The sequence below is a fragment of the Paramisgurnus dabryanus genome, chromosome 5 (assembly GCF_030506205.2).
Source record: "Paramisgurnus dabryanus chromosome 5, PD_genome_1.1, whole genome shotgun sequence".
Lineage (NCBI taxonomy): Eukaryota > Metazoa > Chordata > Actinopteri > Cypriniformes > Cobitidae > Paramisgurnus > Paramisgurnus dabryanus.
Window position 1 is genome coordinate 26,751,893 of NC_133341.1, and position 27,543 is coordinate 26,779,435.

The 27,543-nt window shown below is 35.4% G+C and overlaps 6 protein-coding genes across 6 annotated transcripts; 2 read left to right on the forward strand and 4 right to left on the reverse strand.

The window, feature by feature from the left end:
- Window positions 1–864: 864 nt before the first annotated feature.
- Window positions 865–7,230, forward strand: usp30 (ubiquitin specific peptidase 30). The gene is made up of 13 exons (XM_065250740.2): window positions 865–1,000; window positions 1,613–1,722; window positions 1,890–2,072; window positions 2,160–2,263; window positions 2,366–2,464; window positions 3,172–3,217; window positions 3,343–3,437; window positions 3,561–3,620; window positions 3,728–3,814; window positions 3,935–4,015; window positions 4,260–4,482; window positions 5,859–5,967; window positions 6,077–7,230. The coding sequence occupies exons 1-13, from the start codon at window positions 930–932 to the stop codon at window positions 6,321–6,323; spliced, it is 1,515 nt and encodes a 504-aa protein (XP_065106812.2). The 5' UTR covers window positions 865–929; the 3' UTR covers window positions 6,324–7,230.
- Window positions 7,231–8,090: 860 nt separating this feature from the next.
- On the forward strand, window positions 8,091–10,777 carry pxmp2 (peroxisomal membrane protein 2). The gene is made up of 5 exons (XM_065250743.2): window positions 8,091–8,284; window positions 8,667–8,789; window positions 9,357–9,519; window positions 10,074–10,193; window positions 10,278–10,777. Exons 1-5 carry the CDS (start codon window positions 8,175–8,177, stop codon window positions 10,344–10,346), a joined length of 585 nt encoding a protein of 194 aa, XP_065106815.2. The 5' UTR covers window positions 8,091–8,174; the 3' UTR covers window positions 10,347–10,777.
- Window positions 10,778–11,479: 702 nt separating this feature from the next.
- Window positions 11,480–12,470, reverse strand: LOC135732565 (polyubiquitin-like). The gene is made up of 2 exons (XM_065250744.2): window positions 12,335–12,470; window positions 11,480–12,237 (listed from the first exon to the last, which is right to left on the reverse strand). The coding sequence occupies exons 1-2, from the start codon at window positions 12,445–12,447 to the stop codon at window positions 11,760–11,762; spliced, it is 591 nt and encodes a 196-aa protein (XP_065106816.2). The 5' UTR covers window positions 12,448–12,470; the 3' UTR covers window positions 11,480–11,759.
- A 2,316-nt stretch (window positions 12,471–14,786) lies between these two features.
- On the reverse strand, window positions 14,787–15,780 carry LOC135732135 (uncharacterized). The gene is made up of 2 exons (XM_065250032.2): window positions 15,646–15,780; window positions 14,787–15,527 (listed from the first exon to the last, which is right to left on the reverse strand). The coding sequence occupies exon 2, from the start codon at window positions 15,518–15,520 to the stop codon at window positions 15,047–15,049; it is 474 nt and encodes a 157-aa protein (XP_065106104.2). The 5' UTR covers window positions 15,521–15,527; window positions 15,646–15,780; the 3' UTR covers window positions 14,787–15,046.
- A 7,696-nt stretch (window positions 15,781–23,476) lies between these two features.
- On the reverse strand, window positions 23,477–23,956 carry LOC141282219 (uncharacterized). The gene has a single exon (XM_073814811.1). It carries the CDS (start codon window positions 23,954–23,956, stop codon window positions 23,477–23,479), a length of 480 nt encoding a protein of 159 aa, XP_073670912.1.
- Window positions 23,957–25,427: 1,471 nt separating this feature from the next.
- Window positions 25,428–27,162, reverse strand: LOC135732567 (polyubiquitin-like). The gene is made up of 2 exons (XM_065250746.2): window positions 26,045–27,162; window positions 25,428–25,955 (listed from the first exon to the last, which is right to left on the reverse strand). The coding sequence occupies exon 2, from the start codon at window positions 25,949–25,951 to the stop codon at window positions 25,454–25,456; it is 498 nt and encodes a 165-aa protein (XP_065106818.2). The 5' UTR covers window positions 25,952–25,955; window positions 26,045–27,162; the 3' UTR covers window positions 25,428–25,453.
- Between the last annotated feature and the right edge of the window lie 381 nt (window positions 27,163–27,543).

The window sequence follows — 27,543 nt, forward strand, 5'->3', positions numbered from 1 at the left end:
CCCTGTAATATCTAAAAGCAGTACATTTACAGCCTGGAGATATTTGATTATCTGAACACTTCAATATTTCTTTCAAGGTATATACAACAGTGTTTCTTGCAGTGGGCAAGGCCGCCTCAAGATGACTTTAATGTACTAAAAATAAGACAAAGCATCAACTTAAGACTTTATTTGGTGAACTTTTGAGGGGGCTAGGGGGGGATTGCACCAAATATTGTTGTGAACCTAGAGGGTCCTTGAAATTAAAAAAAAAAGGTACCCCTGGTAGGCCTATACGCTAAATTGTGATGCGGCTCATCATGAAGCCAGAGCACAATATTCTAGATCCACTGAAATCTAATTATGCTAATTAATTAGCTGTTTATTTATTAACTGTTGACTTAAGCCTGTAAATCCACTGTCAAAACAAGTACACAAACACACATTGTAAAACACAGATATCCACTCTATTGAATTATACATTTGTGCTTTCTTCAGTTAACAACTCACATAATCTTTAAAAAAAAGACTGCATGTGACCCAATGAACGATTTCCAACAATGTGGTGGTTTATGAATAAAGTTTCTAACTTAAAAAACGAGCTTTAACTTTCATACAATTGCACAAATTTAAAAATGCAATTAAGGCTTATAACATTGCATGACTAGGCCCTTTGATTTTACGAAGCCCTTTCATTTGAACACAGTGGTTTATTATATTAAGTAATGTAATGTATTTTTATTGATTATATTTTTATTATATTTATTTGGTTGTTTTGTATTGAATAAATTTTTGCTCTTTGTTTGTAGCATTAAAACAGCTTTATAAATAAAGTTTTCCCGAAATTTCATGACTTCCTCATACGTCACAGACGCTCGTCCTACCCCGAGCAAAGTCCGTTGGTCAACAATGCGCGAAGTTTTGTTCCGCACACACAGGCGCTTTAAAATATGCCTTGGTGTAAACAGGGAGGTACAGACAAGCTTGTCCGAGAGTTTTTACGCACTGGATCCACTGCAAGGTTCGTGTTTGTGTCGTATACTTTAACCTGACATCTGAATATCGCATCTGTGTAACTCAGCGAGCTAGGTGTAGGAAAGGACATACGATGATGCGAGCTGTTGCACTGAGGGCCAGCAGACATTCAGTTTTATTACAGATTAGTAGTGGGTCAGTCTATGTATGTAGTTATTTGATCGTTGTAAATTGGTGTTGAATCTGTGTTTTATTAAGATCTTACGTTGACGTCTACTGCAGTGAACGTGTTCAGCTGGTTGTGTTTATAACTTGATCAACAACTGCACATTAAAACCAGTCTGATTTATAGTCAAAACGTGTTATGAAAAACATGTGCTGAGTGTGATGATGGATTGTGGGTTAGGAGGCAGGCTTAACACAAACACAGCTGTCAAAGTCAGTGCAGTGATCTGCTGTCTGCCACAGGTGCCCATCTGCCATAAAACACACTTTAGTGTTTGCTTGTAATAATTCTTCATATAGTGTGATAATCGTGTTGTTTAATCTTTTCCCTTTATGCTTTTGTCTGCATAAAAATGACAGCAAAGGTTGGATGCAGCAGGTCACATTGTCACAACTCCTATCATATTAACTCGAATACATCTCTCTGTTTCAGGAACAAGATGATGAAAAACTGGGGTATGATTGGTGGAATAGCTGCTGCCATGGCAGCTGGAGTTTATGTCTTATGGGGACCAATTTCAGATAGGAAAAAGAAAAGAAAAGGTATTTATTTAATTCACCTACATCAGTGCTAGGCCATTTGTTGCAATATTACTGCACAACACCCATTATTATACCTTAGTTTACATGTTAAGTTATATCTTGCTGACTATCAATAAATTAGCTTAAAATGAATAGTGAGTTTGCTTAAAAGTGTAATGTCTTTGCAGGTATGGTTCCTGGTCTGCTTAATCTGGGGAACACGTGTTTTATGAACTCACTTCTTCAGGGTCTGGCTGCATGTCCTTCCTTCATCAGATGGCTTGAAGACTTTACGAACGAAAGCAGCATTGATCCAGAGAAAACAGAAAGAGACACTCAGCTGTCCAGATCTCTGATGCAGTTACTTAATGGTTAATGGTTATCCCCACTTATCAACCTTTAACACTCATTCACACCGTCACAGCATGTATGAACATTATTTCCTCTCTATTCCACAGCGCTGTCGAGTCATGATCCAGGAGAAGATGATGTTTTAGATGCAGGGTGCCTTTTAGAAGCACTCAGACTTTACAGATGGCACATCAGCTCCTTTGAAGAACAGGTAGAATATGTTTAGAGTCAAATGTCAATCTACCGATTTATCAGAATATTACTGTATTTTAACCTACCAAGCTCTGGTTATGGATTGGGATTTTCTCTTCAGGATGCTCATGAGCTCTTCCATGTACTAACATCCTCATTGGAAGAGGAGCGGGTACGCCAACCCAGAGTCACTCACCTGTTTGACATGCAAACACTGGAGGTAAACAAGACCGTTCACCATACCACATCACATCACTCTGTGAGTCCATTCTTAGGGGTCTTTTACACTACAGTGTTTTTAACCATAAATGGGAAAGTTTTTATGTGGTTTAGCTGTTCATTTATGGGACAACTCGGGCAGACTATAGGCATGTGTGAGTGTAACCAAAACAACAGTGGCGGCTTACAGGAATGTGTCTGTGCTGCTCAAGATATTAACGTTTCTCCAACAAAGTGCATCAGCATCTATTGTCATCTTCGCAGATGTGGATCTTATTGACAGCGTTGTCGTGTTTACGTGAAATTTAAAAAAAATGAAACTACATGGTTGTCTGGTAAACACTCCTAAGATGGCTTGCAAATGTTTGATCAAAAACAGAATGTGAATCATGCAACTACCTCATAATGTGGTGCATTGCATTAAAGAAAAAAGTTTCCCCAAAAATTAAAATTTTGTCATCATTTACTCATCCTCAGTTTGTTCCAGACTTGTTGGGAAGCAAGTAGAACTGGGGCACCATTGACTTTCATAGTTTTACCTTTTCCTACTGTTGAAGTCAATGGTGCCCCGGATCAGTCTGGTTACAAACATTTTTTTAAATATCTAAAAGGTTTGTAAAAACTTGAGGATGTGTAAATGATCACAGAATTTTTGTTTTAGGGTGAACCAACCCTTTAACCCTTACTTACATACCTTAATGCTTTCAGAAATCTGTGGAGTCTAAAGAAAAAAACATAAGCTGCAGAAGTGGAGGTAAATAAACCAGTTTTTTATATTAAGACATTGCATTAGGGTTATAGGCATTTGTCTGCAACCTCTTCATTTGGTATGAACAGGTCTTTACAGTGAAATGAATCAAATTTTTTATTGATCTCAAGGCCCACTGCATCCAATTCCAAGTTTATGGAGGACTCGGCACCCTTTTCATGGGCGATTAACAAGTTATATGGCTTGTAAGCGCTGTGAGCAGCAGGTGATCTTTTTTAGGCTTTTCATAAAGAAAAATGTTAAATGAAATCTTATTCTTCTTACTGATGATAAATTCAAAGGACTCTTTTTCCATCTCATCATTTAATGAGTCATTTCTTCATTTCAGAGTCCTGTGCATTATGATTCTTTCGACAGCTTGTCTCTGTCCATCCCTTCAGTTCAGTGGGTAAACAAAATTAATCTTTAATGCAAAATCTATGTGTAGGTCCGCTTCCTTAAATAGTTGAAATGTCATAGCTACAGTCTTAAATGCAGAAATGTTGCTTCTTTTAGGGTCGACCTGTTACTTTGGACCAGTGTTTGCAGCATTTTATTTCTTCTGAAACTATTAAAGAGGTGGAGTGTGAAAATTGTACCAAGGTATGATGAATGATTGCCAGTACAGTGTTTAGTGTTAGTAAAATCTGTTTAACTGTTATACCTTCTTATTATGCATTTTTTTAGCATTACTGATGTGTCACTGTCTCTATCTCTTTGTAGAAACAAGCTGGAGAAGTTATGAATGGAGAGGTTTTCCAGAGTCAGAGGACAGCGTTTGTTAAGCAGTTGAAACTCGGAAAGGTAGAAGTGAATGTACTTTTTAAATTCTGAACAACAGCGATAGCCTGAAATTGGATGGTTATTTAATAGCTACAAGTACAATATGTGGACACCCCATTGTATTGTGTAGGGTAGACTAATAAATGAACCTGTTAAATTTAAATCAATGTCCACAAACATTAGGCCTAATACCTTATGCTTTATATTAAACTCCTGTTTGTTTGTTTGTTTGTTTTTTGTATATATGTGTGTTTTTTTTTTTTAGTTGCCTCAGTGCCTCTGCATCCACCTGCAGAGACTAACCTGGTCTAAAGAGGGCACTCCCATAAAAAGACAAGAACATGTTCAGTTCACAGAGTATTTGTCTATGGATCGATACAAGCACTGTACGGCTGGTCAGAACCTACAGAGGTCTAACAGAACAAATAAGCCCATATCTGCTAAATCTATTGGAGAGTCAAAAGACAAACCCATTGCCAATGGTGTTGGTAAGACATGCCATACTAACTCTTTTGGGATTGTTTAAATTTGTTTATTAAAGGTGCAATGTCGGACTTATAGAAAGATCTATTGACAGAAATGCAATATAATATACATAAACATACAGCTACCGTAGCTTCTCTTTGCGTTTCGAAATTGAGGGTGGTTGATATTCACAATCTCACCACTAGATGCCACTAGAAATCCCACATTGGACCTTTAAAGGTCCTGTTCTTCCTGTGTTTTTGAAGCTTTGTGTTTGCAGTGCGCAATTGACGTGTTCATGTTTTGCGTGTAAAAAAAGCGGTATTTTTCACACAATTTACTTATGTGTATACTGCTGTTTTCATTGTCCTAAAAACTCTAGTCTGTAGGCTTTGAAAGGTGACTTCTGTTAAAGAAAATATATCACCTGACAGTAAACTTTGAGCTTTATCATTTTACAGGTATTATTTATGCTCTAACAGCAACATTACACACTAACTAAAGTTTGAAAAATGGGATCAGGAAGAACGTGACCTTTAATCACATCTGTAAAACAGGTGTTGAATAACAAAAAAATTAAATACAGGTGGAGTGATACAAACAATGAAATATCCTGGTGCTGTATACTAAATATTAACACAGCACTTTTCAGAATCTGAGCTGTTGTATAAGGATGAATGATGTGACGTTAATTATTTTGTCCATTTGGTTCAATTAAATGTAAAAGGGTCAAAATTTCAAAATAAATTTGCAGATTACATGCATACATTCTATTTTTTGAGGACCAAGTCTATAATTTTCTGGTTTTATTTTATTTTGAAAGAATATTTGGGGATAAAACCAAAAATGTCAATGTGGTGTAACCGGTCTGAGTCAATTGGTGTAACTAGTACTTTTTTAAATGAAACGATTCATAAAAGATTCATAAAAATGTGAATTAAGATATATAATAATGTAGTTTAGTGTGGGTTTTTTTTACATACATTTTTACATCATTTGTCAAAGATTACTTAGAAAACAGAGCTGTTTTCAGCATATGTCAGGACAAATACTACAAAAATTGCATTAATAAAATTATATTTTAAAATTATTATTTTTTTAAGGTTACACTTACATGCCATCAAGATGGATAAAATTTTTCTCATTCTTTGGCGCAATTGGCGGTTACACCATTTTCCAGGTCCATTCATTCTTAACTTTGATAAAAATGGTGCAAATGTGATTTTTTTTTTTCATAAAATTAACCTAAATGCAATATGTGCATTTTAATAAACCTGATGCATGCTTTTAAAACAAGCTTTTTAAAAAGATTTTTGAATTTTTCATCATGCCAAATCTTTTTATCACTGACTCATAATACTATTTTAAGTACCTGCATTAATTCTTATTTCATTGGCAGATCCAGAACACTGTAACAACAACAAGTCACTATCCAATGGAACCTTTCCTTCTGTCTTTCTCCACCCTTCAGGACTAAAATCACACCTCAACCTCACTTATGACTACAGGTATATACATGCAGTACCCTTCTGCGATATCGTGATTTTTATTTACTATATTGTGCTGCATTAGAATTTTTTTCTATTCTAAAATAACACCATTCTCTCCCCACTACAGCGCTTCTGAGTATCTCTTCCGGTTGACAGCCGTCCTGGTTCACCACGGTGACATGCACTCTGGACATTTTATCACTTACCGCCGCTGTCCCGCTGCTCCCCGTGGTGCTTCTCCGTTCAGCTCCCAGTGGCTGTGGGTGTCGGATGATTCAGTGAGGAAAGCAAGCCTGCAGGAGGCGCTCTCCTCCAGTGCATATTTGCTTTTTTACGAACGAGTGAAAAGGCCCGGCCTAAAGGTGGAGGAGTAGCATGTCTTCTGGGCTTCTGGGTTCTTCCTGATTATTATACAGTAGTGTGCTCTTTCCTCTCCATTCCAGGCCATGAGTGCAATTCATGCAGTGCATGCAGTTTGGTGTGCATTTCTGAGCATGTTGTTTCTGAAGTCACTCTGTGGAAAAAATAGGAGAGGAGAAGGGTATGGACTTCGTCTTTGCAACATCTTAATCTTGCTCAGTGTCTGTGGAGTTCGTTTTCCTAGAACACTGCTCTTGCTTTGTGTAGCAGGTGCATTACAACATCATTGTCTGAGCATAGAAATATTGCCGGTCAGGATTTTAAGCTAACACTGGTGTGGGAATCACACATGGGTTTAATCCTGTTTGTCAGCAAAAACTGTTAAGTAGCAAATTGTCGCAAGTTTGTCGCCTTGCACATTTACGCTTATTTTACATTTATTTTCATTCATTTTTTATAATTAATAAAATAATATTTCTTTGTATGTTTAAATTTCTCTCTGCAACTGACATGCCTTTGTAACGTGTGAAATCAATTTAACTACTTTGGTTACACATTTTTATAACATAACACAATTCATGGGATTTTCCTTCTCAGATGTTATAGATCTATATTCTTCATAAATCCTTTTCGAGTCATATGCCAATTTAGCTTTAAAAACTTTTAAACCTCGCAGGAAAATGGTACAACTGTTACTTTAAGCCTTTGGTTCAGATGTTGTTTACTTGATCAGACGATCCTCAGAAATTACCCATTAGTTTTTTGCTGGCATACATTTTACTGTCACTCCGAGATACTATTGGTCATCCGTTGATTGTACATGATGCTTTTTGCACAACAGTATATTTTTTATGATATTCCTGTGTATGATTGTATGAATGAACGTTTTTCATGTGTAAATTAAAGAAAATAAATCTGCAATAACAATATTTCAACTCTCTCTCATTGTTTCTTTTGTAATCAACCTCTATTTACTTTTCCGTTTTTTCCATGCCATATTGAAAGGGATTGTTTACCGAAAAGTGAAAATTCTGTCATCATTTACTCACCCACAAGAACTTGTAAAAAATGTTGTTGTTTTGTTGAATACAAAGGAAGATATTTTGAAGAATGTTTGTTACCATGCAGATATGGAGCACATTGACTTCCAAAGTAGGAAGAAAATGCCATGGAGTGAATGGTGCCCCAGATCTGTTTGGTAATTAACATTTTAAAATGTATAGAAATGTATACAAGTTTAAAACAACTTGAGGGTGAGTAAATGACAGAATTTTCATTTTTCAGTAACTTTCTCTTAAACAAAAATGAATGTGAACTTAATGTGATTTGAACATTTTCAGTCCACAATTTAAATTTTCTAGGCTAGCTGTTCCCACAGAGCTGTCATATGGCTTCACAATACGTTGAATGTAGTCTTATGGACACGGTGGGCACCACACTTTATTTTAGCGGCCAATTCGCATTATTATCTAGTTGCAATGCCTGCATATTACTAAAATATGGACTTTTTAGTATTTATAAAACACATATTGCTTCATTTTCTACATGACCTTATTCTATTACGTCTTTTAATCCTACAAAAAAACGACACAATCATTATTTTTGTATTTTGAGGTTATAAGAGGTCACGTTTTATAAGAGGGAGTGGGAAGTCTGCCCCCTTCACAGAGCACGTGGACATTAGGGCGTGGTTACCGAGAAGTACACCAATTGAAATGCATATTCCAGATCCGTTCTATGACGTAACGATTCACACAACGCACGTGGCGTTCGCCCCGCCCCATTCAGGGATTCGCAATTCGCACTCTTCTGGTTAAACAATTCAAGGTTATGTTGTGTACAGACGTTGTACAAATAATTTGAAAATGCCAGTACAAAGCGTGCCTATCCGAGATCCCGCATTTCCGGTGAGGGTACTACAGCAATACTTGATTTTGTTAAAGCAATATCCAATCATCACCAAATCGGTTACGAGGTCAGTTTATATTTTTTGTTAAAGCTAGCCTAGTAGCTTTGTTTTATGATTGCTTTTAAATTTTACTACAATGACGGATTCATTTCAAACCACTAACAAAGTTAACTTAAAATTACAGACTTGCATAAATGATTTATAGTGTACATCGTTGACTCATGCTTGCAGTGAGAATAACGTTAAATCAGTAAATGTGTCCAGTGCAGTTTTTTGTAAGGACTTTGCACTGTACCTGTCTCTCATTATTTTGGTAAATTGGGGGTGGGGTGGGCAATGTAACACTCACTCACTGCTGGACAAAAACATGAAGACAAGTGTCCACATCACTGTGCAAGGCCACGAGGGTTCACTGATACAATGACTGTTATTGTTTTTTTTTTCTCAGTGGTATTCTATCTGCTTCAGGAAATCTTCTGTCCCAAGCTTTGGAGTACAGTAAAAAGAGTAAAGAAAATAGCCCAAAGAGGAAAATCAATGTCCTGGGACCTGTACACTTTGGAATTTATGGGTAAAACTATGATTAAACCAGAATCAGACAATGCATTTATATGTGTTTACACCCAATGATTATATGCAGTATTACAATAATTGCGGAAAACTATTTGACTGCATATGTTGCATAGCATTTTAACATCTACACAAAAATTATTAAACTTATTTGCACAAATTGCATAAATTTAGTGTGTTGTGTTGATAAATTAGGGCTGTCAAAATAGTTTGTTTGTGTATATACATATATGTTAGTATATATGTGTGTGTGTGTGTGTGTGTGTGTGTGTGTGTGTGTGTGTGTGTGTGTGTGTGTGTGTGTGTGTGTGTGTGTGTGTGTGTACGTCGTTTCTTAAATACATACATGCAAGTGTGTGTATTTATATATACAAAATAATTACAAACAGAGCACAAATATTATGCAAAAACAAACTTTTATTTTGTATGTGATTAATCACGATTAATCTTTTGATAGCCCTTAAATAAATTACATCACTTTTATCATCTATAAGAAATAAACATCAAATTCACAGTTGGTAATGTATGCCTTTATCTGCTGTTTAAAATAACGTTTTGTTTTTTTCAGACTTATAATAACAGGTCCAGTCAGTCATTATTTTTACAATCTCCTGGAGGTGTTGTTGCCCACCACTGTCTCATACTGCCTGGCCAAGCGTCTTCTTCTAGAGCGTCTAATATTCGCCCCAGCTTTCCTCTTGCTCTTTTATGCAGTTATGAATGCCTTGGAGGTACCGTAACATTTCACTGTTCATCTTATTTGAGACATAAATGAAATTGTCCAGAGCATTTTTTATGGGAATATTTTCAGGGCTTATTTAAAAACTGTGTACATGAGCTGTCCTTCACTCTTAACTTTGACCAGAATCCTGGTCAAACTGCTGGTATTGAGCACAGCTACTGGTCAATGAACTTCATCTGTTTACTAAAGCATATTTTGTGCAAGATTAGGCATGCAAACATGGGCTATAATTTGCTAATGTTTTCACATGCACTGTTTTTTACAAAAATGTACATGCATTTGAAATTTTTGGAAATGATGTACAAGTTGAGAAATTGTCCCTAGCTGTCACTGGGGTGGTACCCTTTCAAAACATAGACCTTTGCACCAAAGAGTACATATTAACACCTCAAAGGTACAAAATAGTACCTCAAAGGTACATATTGGTACCAAATATTCATAGTTGTATCTAAATGGTACATATTAGGACCTTTTCTAAAGTGTACTGCCCCAGTGAAAGGACCATTTTTAGAGTAAAATGACCTAATTAAGTTTTAATTTCAGGGCAAGACACTTGCAGACCTTGAAAACAAACTTAAAGCTAGTTATTGGTCTTCCATGAAAATGAACTGGAAGGTTTGGACCCCATTTCAGTTTATCAACATCAACTATATACCTGTACAGGTAAGCCTAGTACACCAAATCCCCTGAATACTAATAAAGTTATTTCATATCAAGCATCTCACTTTCTTTTCTGACTCCACATAGTTTCGAGTGCTGTTTGCCAACCTGGTTGCCTTATTCTGGTACGCCTACCTAGCCTCTGTCAGGAAATGAAACCAAATCTTATCAACAGTGCCTAAACAAGCTAGTACTGGCTGATGTAAAACTAATCTACTGTAGTTTGTGCCAATAAAAGACTGCTGTGCATTAGATACAACTTTTAAAAGTTTTATAAGTATTAAGTTTTCTAAGGCAGGAAATATTTGTAATGCGATGCAATATAACAGTGACATAATTACTGATGATCTTACACAAACAGTTGTTATTGTATTTTTTTTTTTTTTTAAATGACTTTCATCATGAATCATGATGCCCACATGGAGTGTACCACTTCCTGTCATTCTGTTACTTGTGATAGAACTAAAAATTATTTCTTTTAATTCAGTTATTTGAAAACACGTTGACTGCAGTGCAATGCTACTGGGGCATGTTGTAAAAAAGGTCAGCATTTGATAAATAAAGTGAGTATTATTTTCTGAAAATAATGCATACATGTTCATAGCTTCCTTTCTTTGCACCCAAGACATTTTAGTATGTCACTAATATGTAAAAAAAATACATATTAAACAGCATTTCTTTTAGCTATAACCACTGAGCGCCGAGAGTTGAAAAATATTCAATTTGGTTAAAAATCTCCGCTCGTCAATGTCAGTTCTCACACGGCCGTCCAATCACAGCGGAGGAGGGGCGGGACATTACCACAGCAACCAACCGGCTCACAGCCGAAGTACCGCTCAGCTGAAAAAAACAGCTATTTTTTTTTTTTTTTTGGTGCGCACTCCCTTCATTCTCCTCCTCAAATCCAAGTTTCAGTTTCCGTTCTGCATAATCGAAAAATTGTCTATCTGATAAACAAACTGTGACCCAATCAGTGAGCACCCATATTAAGTCCGAAACATATGAAAGTAAGGAACATGAAAGTTCAGACATGTCAAAGACTTAAAGTAAACTTTAATTCTCCAAATCTCACAATTTGATTGAGACGTCATAGATTTCATAGACAAGCATAATTATGCTTAATAATTGATAGCATTTAGTTACATAAAGCGCACATCTGTATATGTGCCTATACTTTGATAAATACGATAAATACATACTTCACAGTGTACGATATTTATTTGCGTATAAAGATTTCTGTCTGAAGATAATATGGGTAGCCTATGAAGACAATAAAAATAGCGTTGTAGTCGTTTGAGCTTTTATAATTTTATTAACAATGAAACAAAAAACTCAAAATATCAGTAAAAAAATAAAGATACAATACATGTAGGCTACAATACGTGCAGGAATCAGGAATACAGCACTTACACTAAGACAAAATATTTTAATATTACAAATAATAACTATAATAACATATTATTATTATTATTTTCAAAGCGATGAAATCATTGCCTTGTTTAGTTATTTCAGAATGAACAGTTCAGTTTCAGCAGGACTATAAGGTTTTATCTAAGTCAGACTTGTCCATTATCCTCCTCGGAGACGAAGTGTCATGTGAATGGTGCTTCCAGCTGTGATTTTGTAATCCCGAAGCATCTTGCCCGCCTCCAGTTGGATACCGCCGTAAATGAGCCTCTGCTGGTCCACCGGGGTTCTCTCTTTATTGTAGATTTTAGTCTGGAGCTGAGATACGGTCTCATCGACACCAACGTCGTAGGTACTTGTTTCGCCCTTCACGTTCTTGACAAACACCTGCATGGGTCCAGGGGTCCTGATCAGGAGCGCTATTGTGGATCCAGAGTGCAAACCATAACTACTGAGGCTTCTGCCATCATCGTCAAGGCTGATCCGATGACCGTTATTTGCAGACAGCTTCTGTTGAGAAGGGTCCACACTGAAGTCACGCAAAATTAGCTGCTTCAGGTGACCAACTGTGGTATTCCAGTCAACAGTCAGATGTTTTGTGATTCCATCGAATCCCTTTATTATTAGATCCATTGCTTTTCTGTCAAAATAAGTTACAAAGAGCAAGTTAGTTCACATTTTTAATTACTGGAGCATCGTACCTTTCATTTTTGAAGTGTGCATGAAATTCTCCTTACCTGAGCAGAAGTTGTTCAAATATTTCTCTGTATGGTTTTCTTGTTCGAGTCTGGTAAGTCGCACCAAATTCACACCAAATGGCTCCGAGAGCAGATGAATTAATATAAGGCATCCTTTAGGCTCCGCCTCAAAACAAAGTTTCGTTTCCGAAAACTTGTTCAGCAAGTTTCTGTTTCCTTTCTGCATAATCGCTGATGTAACGCGTGAGAAATAAACAAGGACACAGGGCAAATATCTGAATAACAATGAATGCATATTATAAGCTTGATTTCAACATTCACATTAAAATAAAATTGTAAAAATAAACCATCTATATCATAACCACATGAAAAACTGTAGCATAGCCTTTATTTACTCTATCTTTAGTGTGTACTATATAAAAAATGTATAGTATACCATAGGCTATACACTTTGTTAACGTATACTAGGCTATATTATCAATAGTGATTTTTATGAACTGTAGGCTATACTTTACTATTTACAATTTTCAAAAACACTTTGTACTGAGACGTTTTACAATCCAGTTTAAAATATGCTTAAGTAGCCTATAGCATTTTTTCATACGTGTATGTCTTCTGTAATGATAAAGAACATTATATCATATGATTTATCTATAGAGTTGTTTTTATAGGCCTACATTTAATAAATTGTCGTAAACTATTTCTGTGCATCATCTGGACAGAAGAAAATGGCAAGAAAGGGAATTTCCCAGGATCACGTGACGGGGATGCCCATGCAGGTAAACTAGCACGTCATAGAACCACACGTGACTACACACCTCACCTGTCGAAGGTTTCATTTTCCATTTAGGTTTTTGTTTACTGTCAAATGAAAATCAGCTGGCATTTCCTACACTATAGGCATGTCTGAACTTGTTGAAATTCTAAGTAATATGTGAACAGTAATTTATTCACATAATTTCCAAAACGTTAAATCATCACATTGAGAATTTCAAAATTATTATTAAGTCTGCATAAATAAAAACATATTAAAGTTTCTGGTTATAAAGTAAAAAAAGAATAAATTTAATCCATTATCATGTCCGTTTATAAAAACAGGGGACACAAAAAATGATGTAGGCTAGTGTGTAAAATAATGGTACACAATATACCAACAAATAGATGCGCCCAATTTACATAGTTTTCCAGTGATATAGGCATTGTGAAAAGACTAAAAGTAGACCCAGAGCCCTTTAGAAAGAGAGCTCTGACAACATAGGTTCAAAAAGTTAGGAAGCTCATATGAGCCATTGAAACACAATGGGGCGGTTTCCCGGACAGGGATTAGACTAGTCCTAGACTTAAACACTTTTAAGAGCTCTCCAAACTGAAAACAACTTGCACTTACATATCTTAAAATACTTCAGGGCCCTTTGTTTTACCTCAAAATGCACACAGGTAATGTTTTTAGTAAGGCATGTTTGTTAAAACTAGTTATATTTCCTAATTAAACTAAGGCCTAGTCCTGGCTTAAGCTAATCCTGGTCCGGGAAACCGCCCCAATGTGTCTTAACTAATAGTCAAGAAATGCATTGATTTACAACATTTATGTATCGCACCAATATGGGTAGTATTTTTATGTAGTTACATCAACAATGTTTTTTGACAAATAAAATCCACTAGTATAGGAAGATTATATGCCTAGCTGCTGTATGTGCCTTGTTAACATGTTCTCCAACAACTTTAAAGCTTTAAAATGCATCACACTGTGTGTAGTTTCATGTAAGCTTATATAGATAATTTATTATAGCATGTAAAAATTGCTACTTTGTAGGTGTGAGCAAAAATGTGTCGTTTATTGGGTGTCCTTTTAAATGCAAATGAGTTGATGTCTGCACTAAATGGCAGTGCTATGGTTGGATAGTGCAGATTAAGGGGTGGTATTATCCCCTTTTGACATAACTGGGGAGCCAAATTTCAAGGACCTATTTTTCACATGCTTTCATAGAATGGTTTACCAAAACTAAGTTACTATTTTCGTGACATGTCCCCTATAAACGGCTGTAAATAGTTTTTATAATTTTTTTTCATCATTTGAACAAATGACAATTTGGCAAAAACTTTCACTTTTTTAAAGAAAGAAGACCAAGATTAGGCTTATAACCCAAAGAATCTCAGAGTTAGATTAATTTAAAGGTGTAAATCTCCTTTACAGGTCACTTAAGACACTTGGGGTGGTTTCCCAGAGAGGGATTAGACTATAGTCCTAGACTAAAATAAATGTAAGAGCTGTCCAAACTGAAAACAGCTTGCACTGACATATCTTAAAATACATCAGTGCCCTTTGTTTTGCTTCAAAATGCACACAAGTAATGTTTTTAGTAAGTTATGTTTGTTAAAACTAGTTATATTTCCAAATTAAGCTAATTCCTGTCTGGGAAACCCGTTTAAGGATTTTATTTTCAAGAGTAGGCCTAGAAGAAGCACTAGAAATGCACTAAGACACAATAAATAGCTTCATATATAAGTTTATTAAATTAAAAATATTTACACATGAAATACATAAATAATCATAAATGAACACCAATTTTAAACATTGTCTACTGTTAGCGATTTATACATAACTGCATTTAAACTTACAGCCGAACGACTAAAGTGCTTTAGTTTTATTTTTTCTTAGATTAATATGATATGTTTTAAATAAATCCGTTTCAGTAAAAAATATACTTCGACATCTTTAGTCCCAGTAACCACATATAAATTCTTTCTCCATTATCCTCCTCGGAGACGTAAAGTCATGTGCATTGTGCTTTTATCTTTAATGCCGTAGTCTTTCAACTTCATGCCAGACTTCAGTTCTTTACCATCGCAAACCAGACTCCACTGATCCAGAGGGACTCTCTGTTTGTTGTAGATCTTTTCCCGGAGCTGATCTACAGTCTCATCCACGTCCACATCATAAGTGCTTGTCTGGCCCTTCTCGTTCTTGACAAACACCTGCTTGATGGGTACAGGGTTCGTGATGAGGAGCGCTATTGTGGATCCAGAGCTCACACCATAAAAACTGAGGTTTCTGGAATCATCATCAAGGTTGTGTCGTTGACCATTATTTACAGACAGCTTCTGTTGAGAAGTTTGCACATTAAAGTGCTGCGAGATCTTCTGCTTCAGGTCACCAACTGTGGCACTGAGGTCCACAGTCAGCCGTGTCGTGTTTCCGTTGATTTCTTTTACTGTTATTTCCATGGCGTTACTGACAAAAGAAGATACAAAACGTTAACAATAACAACTAAAACAGCATCTACCTTTATGTAAAAGTCTAAACTGTATAAGCGTAGACCTATCGTGTGATATAATAATAAGCTACTTACTGTTCAAATCTTTCACTGCTAACTTTTCTTTCTTGAGTCTGGTTAAGTCACACCAAAATCCAATAATGTGGCACAGAGTGCTTGAAGGATTATTATAAGGCATCTTCATGCTCCGCCTTAGAATGATGTTTCGTTTCCCAACTTTCATTTTCCATTCTGTATAATCGCTGATCGCTGAGGAAATCTAGAGGATGCACAAAGCTAAGAAATACCTAAACAAACAATACATTTTTGTTTAACAGTAGTTGCATCAAAATGTATGTTTATAGTTTTATGTTTTTCTGTGCTTGACATTAATATCAATTGTATGTTTCGTTTCCTTTAAACTATGCTGTAGACAAATGTTTTTGATTCTCTCAAGAAAGGGAATTTCCAGCCGTTCACGTGATGGGGATGCCCAAGTAAAGCTTCACGTCACAGAAGAACCACACCTCTTTCGTTTTCTTTTCAGGTGATTTGTTTACAGTCAGTTGCACATCTGCTCTATCTTACACCCGGCGCAATGCAGCGCAATGCCCGACGCAAGGTCTTTTGTTAGTTTCCACCCTGCGCAATTATCATTTTCACGTTTAGCGCCACATTGTTTAAATAGCAAATGCATTATTTGCGCCCCCTTTTGCGCCTGTTCTGGTCTGAAAACGAGGTGTGTTCAGGCGCATTGTTGGCGCGTTGCTATTTCGAGGCAACTAAAATAGACTACGCCATTGACCAACTAAAACCTGGTCTAAAGTCAATGGCGCAATATGTTTTTTGTTATTTAAAGAGCGCATTAGTAATATGCGCCTATAAACGTGACGAATACACGGGTTTGCTTATCACAAACATGAATGCGCAGCAGCACAAAAACGCTTTTAAATATGAAAGATTAAAGGATTGAATGTAAAAGATTATTATTTTTGTCTCTTGGACATAAATGAGGACTAGAAGGCACAAAGAGCTGCTTCACCTGCAGCCTGGTAAGTAAATAAATGCTTTGCTTTAAACAAATGCATCTGTTTTTAAATGTTTTTTAAATGCTACCTCACGGATTTATTGTATATGATACCTGTGGATATGATGAGATGAGAAACATTTTTAAGTAATGCAAAACTGACGCTGTCCAAGTGCTGAAACGGCTTTCCGTGTTTGTAAATTCTTTATCTCCTGTTTGTTACAAATAAAGTATTTTTAGAGTACAAACCTTTTCTTACATACTTGTAAATAATTTTTTGATGATATTGGATAGCCATACATTTAAAGCAATTAAAAGCTTGCTTTTTTACTTCCATGACTAAAAGAAAACGGGTTTTAAAGGTTTTAATAAAAAAAAAACAATTTCAATACTGGGGATCTTCTTCCTTCACTTAGTTTTTCAGTTTACAAAGTCCGTCATCTAAATAGGGATTAGACATAGCGCCAGCACAACTGGCTTTTAAAGGGGATGAGAGCGAGACTCTCATTGGTTTATTGCACGTTATGCCCAAAATACTCCCATTACTAAAAAATAGGACCAACAACAACTTGCCACAGGAAAGATTAAAGGAGCATCACATGCTTGAAACAAACTTAATTATCCACAATTTTGAAAGGGTGTCAATAATTTTGTCCAGCCCATTTGTATGAATTATGAAAATTAATTTTTCTGTTGTTCCAATACACACGAAGGAAATAGACATGTGTAACTGCAATACTTTCTGTGAGAAATACTTTTCAGGGGTGCCAACACTTTTGGCCATGACTGTACCTGTACCTAATGGACATAGGAGCTTTTTAAAGGGTACTGCCCCAGTGACAACTTGGGGCCATTTGTTGACCTTCGTAAGTACCTGTTCAGCCGTTCAAGTTCCTGACATATACCTGTATGGGTTTGATTAACAGCAACTGTAACTTTAAGTTTCAATTCTTCAGATGTCAGTCCTTACAAACAATATAATGCAAAAGAATAATAACATTGTTAAAATATTATGTATCATGGTAGAAGAACCCTGACATTCTTTTTGATACATTATAACACTCCAGACAAAGGGCAAACATTTAACCTGGACCACAAAACTAATTGTATATTAGTAGCACGGGTTGTACTGTATATTAAAGCCAAAAATACATTGTATGGGTCAAAAAACATTAGGATATAAAGTAAAGATCATGTTGTGTGAAGATATTCCTACTATAAATATGTCAAAACTTTCTTCATTTGGACAACTTTAAAGGCGATTTTCTCAAAATTTGACCATCATGACTGGTTTTGTGGGCCCCTATTTATTTTTTATCTAGTATTTTTATCAAGCATTTTTAATCTATTGTAATAGCCCTAATGCAGGTGAATCTTTTAACAACTATTTTGAGTTTCCTGAAAGAGGGAATTTCCCACGATCCCGTGATGAGGATGCCCAGGTAAATCAAAACATGTCACAGAACCACACCTCATCTGACTACACACGGTCATAGGTTTCATTTTCCACTCAGGTGATTTGTTTACTGTCAGCTATATGACATGTGTACACTAGCCACACCTCATCTTGTTGAAATGATATGCTGATAGTAAACAGTATTAGTGTTTGTATTTCCTTTCTTATTGCAAATCACTGCTTCATTCAGATGTGTGGCTTTCCAGCATAACTGGAATACATTTCCAATGTATTGTTAAATTAGCAAACCAGATCTAAAGTTTATGGGTGCTAAAGACAATTAATAACCAATTTAATTAAATTATTTATTATAGCAGTTGTATATATTTGTTTCTGTAATGTTCCTGTAGCTGAGCCCTGATTGACATGGAACATACATACTGATAATAATACAATACAAAAAAAGTTTTACAAAGTATCCATAAACAAATCTAAACCTTTAATTTTTAAAACCATATGAAAGTAGAATTAAATTTGAAGCTATGGGGTCCACATAGTCAGACGTGTTAACCCTAACCCTGTATTTTCACAAATTTATTTGACTGTCAGATTCAAAATGAGTTACAAAAATGTCAATACATACTGCTACATTGTTCATTAATTTAAATGTCTGATCACACTTCTAATGTGTTTATTGTCTGATATATCTAATATGCAGCTACTCTAAAAAAAAGCAGCATGAAGTAAAAAAACTTGGTTTTGCAAGTCAATTCAACATACTTATTCAACATAAGTTATGACCTATGAATAGTTGACATCGCCTGTGCATTCAGATCCTAATGATTAATGGTAAACAAACTTGGCTTGCTGTCCTCGAAGGGAGCTCTGTAGTTGAGCTCTGAACCTTCAGAGAGAGCAAAACTGAGCCCAGTGGAGGAGGAGGGATGCCGGAAAAACTGCAGCTTGACCCGGAGGCCGGAAGGCTGCCCTATATATGCCCATAATGATGATTGACAGACCTGAATGTTTAGGCTCCTCTCGAACCTACGTTTAGAACTACAATTATAAAAACTAGTTAAAGTTGTTTAACCTAATTTTTGAAGTTAAAGTAGCATAAAATATATTTGCTGCATTTTTTTTACAATGTGGTTTTCTTTCAAGAGTCTAGTAAGACGCACCAAAACCAAATACTGTGGCATAGTGTGGAGGTACTCGTATGAGGCATCCATTGTACCCCACCTCAAAACAGTTTTGTTTTGTTTGCAAAGATTTGCATAACAAGTTTCAGTTTGCATTATATTTAATGAAACCTTTAAGAAATTATCTGTCTACAGGATACACAGAGGAAATTCCTGTCAACAAACTACACTGTGTGCTTGGTTTCAATTTGAGTGAACAAATAGTTTTTATTTACCCATGTTTTTGTGATCAGCATTAATAGCAAGTTTTATCCGTATAGGGTTGTTTCCTATAAATTATGTTTTTTTTTATTTTGCAATTAAAATATTAGATGTTCAGATAAATCTACACATCACAGCATCACATCTCACCTGAATACACACTTGTTAAAGCAGGGGTCTCAAACTCAAACTGGCTTGGGGCCATTTCTAAGACAGACATTTCATCGGGGGGCCGCAAAGCTATTTTAACGTTAAAAAAGTCCTATATTTCTGTAAATGTCATGTTTATTTTCTATTATTTAATGTATAATAATACTTGAAAATATATAAGCAGTGGTTTTATCTTTTTAATATACATTATTTTATAAAAGTAAGTAAATCTTATCTTAACCTTATCTTAAATAACTAAGACCTATTAAAACCTTGCACTAAACTAATAAATTTAATTCTTGTATACATGTATAAACTATTATAAAAAAATTACCACCAGTAAGTGTTTCTGCTTTGATTTATTTTGGATTGTTTTCAGTCATAATATTGACTTCATTATGTTCTTTGTTATTTCAGTTTTAATTAATTTTCTATTATATGTGAAAAAATATGAATAAGTGAAAGTGATCCTAAAACTTTTGAATGACTAGTCAATGTTACATAAGCTAGTTGGACAGAAAAAAAGAATAATTCTACTCTATGTGTAATTGAAAAGTAAGCTAATATACTTCATTATATATAGCAATATACATACTTTTATCTTCTGTAGCCTACATTTCTCCTCATCTTTTCTCTTTTCTTAACCTGAGCACTTTGATGGATCTTTTTCTTATCTATAGTTTAAAATGTGTTGCATTACATCTACCCAGTGTTCGAATTATGTCAAAGCTTATGGGGGGGTCCCCTAGCTAAGCCCCACCCCCCGGCCAAGCTCCACCCCCCTCATTATAGGGTTGCTGTGATTTCACAACGTTAGATGTGATCGTCCTTGATCAACAATCATCTGATCCTGGTTTTAATCAAAGAAACCCCAAATTACCCTTAACTCAAACTCTAAAAAAATTTTTACCCCTCAAATTAGTGTGAAACACTGGCAAGGGCAGAAATTTTAAACAGAATAGGGGTGAAATAGGGTGGACTCATTCTTAAATTACATAATTTTACTATATAGTAGTGGTTAAATGGATGATCACATTGCGTTTTTTGAGTCATAGATCAAATAATTTTCGGATCAGCAAAACTGGAAATTATGAGCATATAAAAATAGAAAAGAACAAAGTTACAAATAAAGCAAGATCTAACAGTAGTATTTAGGTACATAAATAGAATCAAATGAATAATAACACTGTTTTCTTCACTGTATAAATTACACATAATTAATCTTTTTAAAGATGCATAATTTTAAAGATAGTTATCATGCCACCAGGTTGAAGCTTGCTGTCCCCAGCACTCACAGCAGCCCCATTCGCGTAATTTGCGGGTGGTATACGTCCCCACCGCTTTATGACCTCAACTTCCGACCATGGAGTAATTCTTGCATTGATAAACATAATTAGGGTCCATATTCATTTAAAACGCACTGACAACGCATGACGCGCCGCCGCCTTCTGCTTTTCAAAGCGGTCGCCTGTGAACACGAGTTTTGTTTTAGACGCGTTTATTTGAGTGCACTTGCCGCACGTTTAGATTTAAAATAAACTTGAGCGCAACTTAATACGAACGGCCTCTAAAAGGTAAATGTCGTATTTTTTATATCTACCGGTAAGTTATATATGTAACAATGATTAATCTATTAATAGTTATTCTTCATCTATTTCATGCAAAACTCCAGGGGAAAAAATATAGGGGAAAACATTTGTTCCTTTTCAGCAGTTTTTGAATAAGTTTAATTGAATAATATTAAAATACCTTATGGTAGGGCTGCACGATTATGGCAAAATCATAACTGTTTTAGACTATTTGCATTGAATTGGAAATGATATTTTTGGAAAATATATTAATTGCAAGGCTGCAAAGAATATTGCAGTGAGGATTATTTTATATTATTTTAATATAGTCAGTGGTGAACTAAAGTGGGCCGGTCTAAGACATGAAACTCCAGGGCTGAAAATGAGTCCCACTTCGGCCCTGCATGTTACATTTTTCCAAGGTTTAAAAAACACATGCAAAAGATACTTTCTACAAATAATTATTTATTTCTGAAAGATGCGTAGTTGAGCGATAGGCTAAGTATTAAAGAGACTATCATTTATTATCATTTAAGCGTGATTTCTTCTGCTTTCCCAATAAAATATTTTGTGTGACTTGACCAGCCGTCAGTCTGAGTGGATAGCTTTGCCACTGTTATGAAATAATTGTTTGAGAAGATTTTTTTAAAAACCCTTAAACCTAAAGATTACTAAAGATTCTTACCGCAACTGAGGTAAAAAATACTCCACACGCAGATAGAGACATTAACTCGTCTGTCAATTCCTCCAGAAAACAGCATGAGGCGCACTTGCGAGTTTCTTTATTTCTGACAGAAGTCATTTGAATTATTTTATTGCGAAATTGGGACAAATAATGGACAGTATCGCTTTGTGACACGCAAAATGAGGATTTTAAATTTATGTAGTATTTTAATTTTAATAAAAACCAGGGGACCCCCCTAATTTATAATTTTGTGCTTTATGGGGGGTCCCTTAAGGCTTATAGGAGGTCCGGGACCCCCCCAGACCCCCTTCAATTCGAACACTGCATCTACCCCTCTGCCTCTCTATGCGGTGTCTCCATAAGATGCTGTGACTTGAGGAGAACTAACCCCACCGCAACTCTGAGTAACAGCTGATATCCACCCGGAAGTAACAAATCTTCTCTGGACAAACGCTGCAAAGTCCCGACCAGATTAACTGATCGCATGGTTACAATGATATGATTGACGCGAGGTTCAGTTGAGGAATTAAAATCCGATCACGCATTCCGGTATCCTCGCATTCACGGAGCGCGTGGCTCACGAGTCACGGTTGCGTAGCAACGGGTGACGCTACCCACGCCACGGAGCGCAACTACCGCTCCCGAGCACTTTGGAAAGTTACGCTTTGACTCGTTTTAACGCGTTGTTAGACGCGACATGTGAACGAACCCTTAAATGTTTAAATCAAAAATCAAACGAAAATAAAACAAAGTGAATAAAAATCTTTCTGCGGGCCAGATTATGTTATATTTTTGAGAGGTGACGCGGGCCGCAGAGAGTGGGAGGGCGGGCCGCAAATGGCCCGCGGGCCGGGAGTTTGAGACCACTGTGTTAAAGGTTTCGTTTGTTTACAACTTCTGCTGTATATTACATAATGTTTACACTCCAGGCAAAACTGACATTGTTGAAATTATGTTTTGTCTGATATGCAAGTAGCAGCATGTAAACAGTGTTTGTACTCTGTCAGATATGTGGCACTCCTGTAGTCAGCATAAATATAAGACCCAGGATGAAGTTTATGGGTGTCAAGTTTAGTGCAACAAAAAAAATGCTGAAAAATTCAGTGCATCTTAAAATATGGGTATGTTGTTCAAGACTATTTGAAAATTACAGGCAGGTGTGTTTAAGCCAAGCTGAACTGAAATATAACAGTCTGTAAAATCCAAGCTAGATTTGAATCCTAACAAATCATTTCCCATTGATGAGATTAGGAGCATCAAAGTTTGATTTCAGTCTTTGATATGGCCTAACTATATATAATAACAATATTAAAGATATCAAGGTTATATTTTTACAGAATGTTCTTTACATTATGAAGGATGAGTTTATGTAGAAAAGAGTAAATCACAAAAAAATACTTTAAATATGCAAGTAAGGTAGGTTGTAGACTCCTGTATAATGTGTAAACCAACACATGGACGTTTATGCAACAATTGACACAGTGATCTATGATGAATAATAACATAAAAATCTGCAGCAAAAGTAGAAGCACAGACAATGCAAGAGGAAAATAGATCAGTTTACACTATATATTAAATATTTGATAAAGTACTTACTTGGATATACATAAAATATATTTTTTTATATTTTGCTGCCACCATGAGATGCATATTTTATTGCTGCATTAAAGTTACATCAGTGACTTAAAATGCTTTCACCCTCTAAAATTTAAATGCACCTATTTCAGAACGTCCTCGGAGACGGAGCATCATGTAAATGCTGCTTTTAGATGTGATGTTGTAGTCTTGCAGCATCTTGTCAGGCTCCAGTTGTTTACCATCGCAAACGAGCCTCTGTTGATCTAGTGGGGTTCTTTCTTTGTTGAAGATCTTCCTCTGGAGATCACCTACTGTCTCATCAGCATCAACATCATAGCTATGCGTTATGCCCTTCTCATTCTTGACAAACACCTGTATAGGTATAGTTTTCTGGACAAGGACCATCACGGTGGACCCTGAGCATAGGTTGTAACTGCTGAGGGTTTTGGAATCATCATCAAGGTCGTGTTGTTGATCACCATTATTCGCAGACAGCTTTAGTTGAGAAGGGTTAACATTTAAATCTAGCGAAATCAGATGCTTCATTTGATCAACTGTGGAATTGTTCTTCAGACGTATCGTATCTCCATTAATCAGTTCCATCATGAACCTGACAATATGAGATATAACAGATAACTATAAGAAAGTAAATTTTGAATTTTATTTTTATTGTATTTTTCCAGACTTACTGATAAGTTGATTTTCTGCTGAACAGTAGCCAAGTCTTCCAAATGAAAATCCCAGGTAAATAACCTCAGTCCCGCTTCCTGGAATTACAGCACTGTAACTTTCAGTTTCAAAAACAATAGAATGCAAATATATTTGGTAAACCAATTAGTATTAGAAATACAGGCATAGGACAATAATAATAATAATAATATAGATTTCATGTCATCTTTGTTCCAACCCTAATGTACCCTTAATTATATAGTAACATTTCTAGATAGCCTATAGTGGTGTTCTTAAACCTTTGCCCAATAAATATGAAACAACAATATTTACTACACTATACATTAAAGTGATCTAATTATTATAATGTACTACAGTATGTTTTCCATGTGTCAAGTATTTATTAACTAACCCCAGTGCATCTGAGTCTAGTTTTAACCTTTTGGAAAAAATTGAAAACCTTTATTTTTTAAGAGTGTAAAGTTGTTTTCTATCATTTATGAGTTTGTCATTCGAAAAAAATTATACTTGAGCATCATACGGGCACTGTAATAATCTTGAAGAAAAAATACTGACAAGGGAGTGTTTTTGGTGATTTTGTGATAAAGATGCTCAGGTAAAACGAGGCACGTCACAGATCCACTTCATTTGATTACACACCTGTTAAAGGTTTTGTTTCTGCTCAGGTGATTTGTTTACTGTCAGCTTTGTTTGCAACTTCTGCTGTCTATTACATAACATTCACACTTCAAGCACCTGATTGGAATGATATGCTTTACTTATAGTTTAATATTAATAGTTATATGTGAACAGTGCTTTTTTCATGCGTTACTGGTTTATTCAGATATGTGGCATTCCACATATCCAGGTTCCAGGTTAACCATCACATTAGATGATGGAAATTAATTTCTATGACATGATCTTACTCAGTCAAAATATCAAAGATATCCAGGTTATATTTTTACAGAATGTTCTTTAGATTATTAAGGAAGATTTTAACTTTAACCATGTAAAAAAGTACTTTAAACATGCGAGAAGATAGCTTTTAAGGAGCAAGGTTGGAGACCCCTGTTTAATGTGTGAACCAACACATGGACGTTTATGCAATAAGTATGAAATTGACACAGATAAACCAGTGATCTATGTGTGATATCAGTGAATACAAAGTGACAACTGAATTAGTTCACATGTATGTTTTATTTATGATGGATAATAACATATAAATACACAGTTAAAGTAGAAGCACAGAAAATGCAGAAGGAAAATAGATCAGTTTACTCCATATATTAAATATTTGAGAAATAACTTACTTGGATACACATAAAATCTTTTTTTTTTAATATTCTGCTGCATATATATATATATATATATATATATATATATATATATATATATATATATATATATATATATATTGTAGCTGCATTAAAGTTACATCAGTGACTTATTATTTTCTTGATCACCTCCTCGGAGACAAAGAGTTTTGTAAATGGTGCTTCCAGATGTGATGTTGTAGTCTTGCAGCATCTTGCCAGGCTCCAGTTGTTTACCATTGTAAATGAGCCTCTGTTGATTTGGCGGGGTCCCATCTTTGTTGAAGATCTTCTTCTGGAGATCATCAACTTTCTCCTCAGCATCAACATCATAAGTATGCGTTATGTCGTTCTCATTCTTGACAAACACCTGTATAGGTTTCTTAATGAGGACCATCACGGTGGACCCTGAGTGCAGGTTGTAACTGCTGAGGGTTCTGGTATCATCATCAAGGTTGTGTCGTTGATCACCATTATTAGCAGACAGCTTTAGTTGAGGACGGTTAACATTTAAGTTTTGCGAAATGAGCTGCTTCAGTTGACCAACTGTGGAATTGTTGGCAGCATTCAGACGTGTCATAGTTCCATTCATCTGTACTATTCCCAGATCCATCATGAATCTGACAATATGAGATATAACAGAAAAAAATGTTAAGGTATAAGAAAGTTATTTTTGAATTTATTTTTGATTGTATTTTTACAGACTTACCGATTAGTTGATCTTCTGCTGAACAGTAGCCAAGTCTTGCAAATGAAAATCCAAAGCAAATAACCTCAGAGGAGGGAGGCATGAATATATACTAGTGCTTCAAAAGAAGTCTAGCTTCTTGGAATTACAGCACTGTAACTTTCAGTTTCCATTCCACTGATGTCAATCCTTACAAACAATAAATATCTCATGTCATCTTTGTTCCAACCCACATGACATAATCTGTAGTGTCATTTTAGTAACGTATATAGTACAATTTCTAGCCTATACTGTGGTGTTTTTAAACCTTTGTCCAATAAATATGAAACAACAATATTTACACTATTCACTAAAGTTTAGTCATTATTATAATTTAATAGTATGTGTTCATGTGCCAAGTATTTATTAATTAACAATAATGCATCTGAATCTGGTTTTAAAAGTCTGTAATTTGGAAACAGTTATACTTGAATTTCACAGGGGCACTGTAATAAACTCAAAGTAAAAATACTGATAAGGTGATAAGGATCTTAGGTAAAGCGAGGCGTGTCACAGAACCACACGTCATCTAAGTACATCTAAAGATTCATTTTCCATTCAGGTGTTTTCTTTTCTGTCATTACGCTCCTGATTTTCTTGAAGCATGTGCTTTATTTATTGTCTGTATTTCTAGTAATAGGCAGATTGTTAATTTTTTTTGTGACTAACTTTGACTACTGTGATTGCGCCTGTGAAGTCACTGACTCTTATTTATACAACTGCAATGAGCAAATAATGGGAAAAAATATACTGTTAATTTCACATAAATAAAATACTTATTGGTTATAGTTTAAATGTTTGAAATTCTATAAAAAATACTCAAGTTTTTGATGCATGTAGTGGTTAAAGTAATTAGTGACTAAGTAGGCTACTCATCTTAACTTTATACAAAATATTAACAGTAACAGCTATTTTAAAAACATGCTAAAGGCAACTCTTCATTGTCTGTGTTATCATTATAGAGAAAGCAGTAAGTTTAGCACTTCATTAGTTTCTTTTTGATAGTGCCTTTATTCAACATAAGTTTATGTTAAAGCTTGTATTAGGCCCCAACTTCTGCCCCCTTCCTACCTGCCTAAATTAATCAGAATGCGTAGTGGGGGTGCGTGTAGATCAAGCTGTAACATCGGGTTAATGACAAAAACCAATGCTGGCCAATACATGCAATATATAAATGTTTACGTTTACAATATAAACAAATCTTTATGTAAACACCACATCTCATCTAACTCCAGACCTGTCAAATGTTTTGTTTTTCTTGAAGGTGATTTATTTATTGTCAATTGTACATCTGTTGTCTATTACATGGCATTCACACCCTTAAAAATGATTTGCTAATTTTTTTAGTGATATGTGAACAGCATATTTATTTCCTGTATTATTATCAACAGATAAGACATCACGTGGGTAGATGATGGGGATGAATAAAAAAAGGTGTAATTCACATAAAAAACCCATGTAAAAGTTTATGGATGTCAAAA

Coding starts and splice junctions, on each gene's coding strand:
- LOC135732567 (XM_065250746.2), bottom strand. CDS start 25,951: ATGATGGATCTGGGAATAGTACAGATGAATGGAACTATGACACGTCTG.
- LOC135732135 (XM_065250032.2), bottom strand. CDS start 15,520: ATGGAAATAACAGTAAAAGAAATCAACGGAAACACGACACGGCTGACT.
- LOC135732565 (XM_065250744.2), bottom strand. CDS start 12,447: ATGCCTTATATTAATTCATCTGCTCTCGGAGCCATTTGGTGTGAATTT. Junction 12,238..12,334: donor TTTGAACAACTTCTGCTCAG/GTAAGGAGAATT, acceptor TTATTTTGACAG/AAAAGCAATGGATCTAATAA.
- pxmp2 (XM_065250743.2), top strand. CDS start 8,175: ATGCCAGTACAAAGCGTGCCTATCCGAGATCCCGCATTTCCGGTGAGG. Junction 8,285..8,666: donor ATCACCAAATCGGTTACGAG/GTCAGTTTATAT, acceptor TTTTTTTCTCAG/TGGTATTCTATCTGCTTCAG. Junction 10,194..10,277: donor TCAACTATATACCTGTACAG/GTAAGCCTAGTA, acceptor GACTCCACATAG/TTTCGAGTGCTGTTTGCCAA.
- LOC141282219 (XM_073814811.1), bottom strand. CDS start 23,956: ATGGAACTGATTAATGGAGATACGATACGTCTGAAGAACAATTCCACA.
- usp30 (XM_065250740.2), top strand. CDS start 930: ATGCCTTGGTGTAAACAGGGAGGTACAGACAAGCTTGTCCGAGAGTTT. Junction 1,001..1,612: donor CGCACTGGATCCACTGCAAG/GTTCGTGTTTGT, acceptor TCTCTGTTTCAG/GAACAAGATGATGAAAAACT. Junction 3,438..3,560: donor GTAAGCGCTGTGAGCAGCAG/GTGATCTTTTTT, acceptor TCTTCATTTCAG/AGTCCTGTGCATTATGATTC.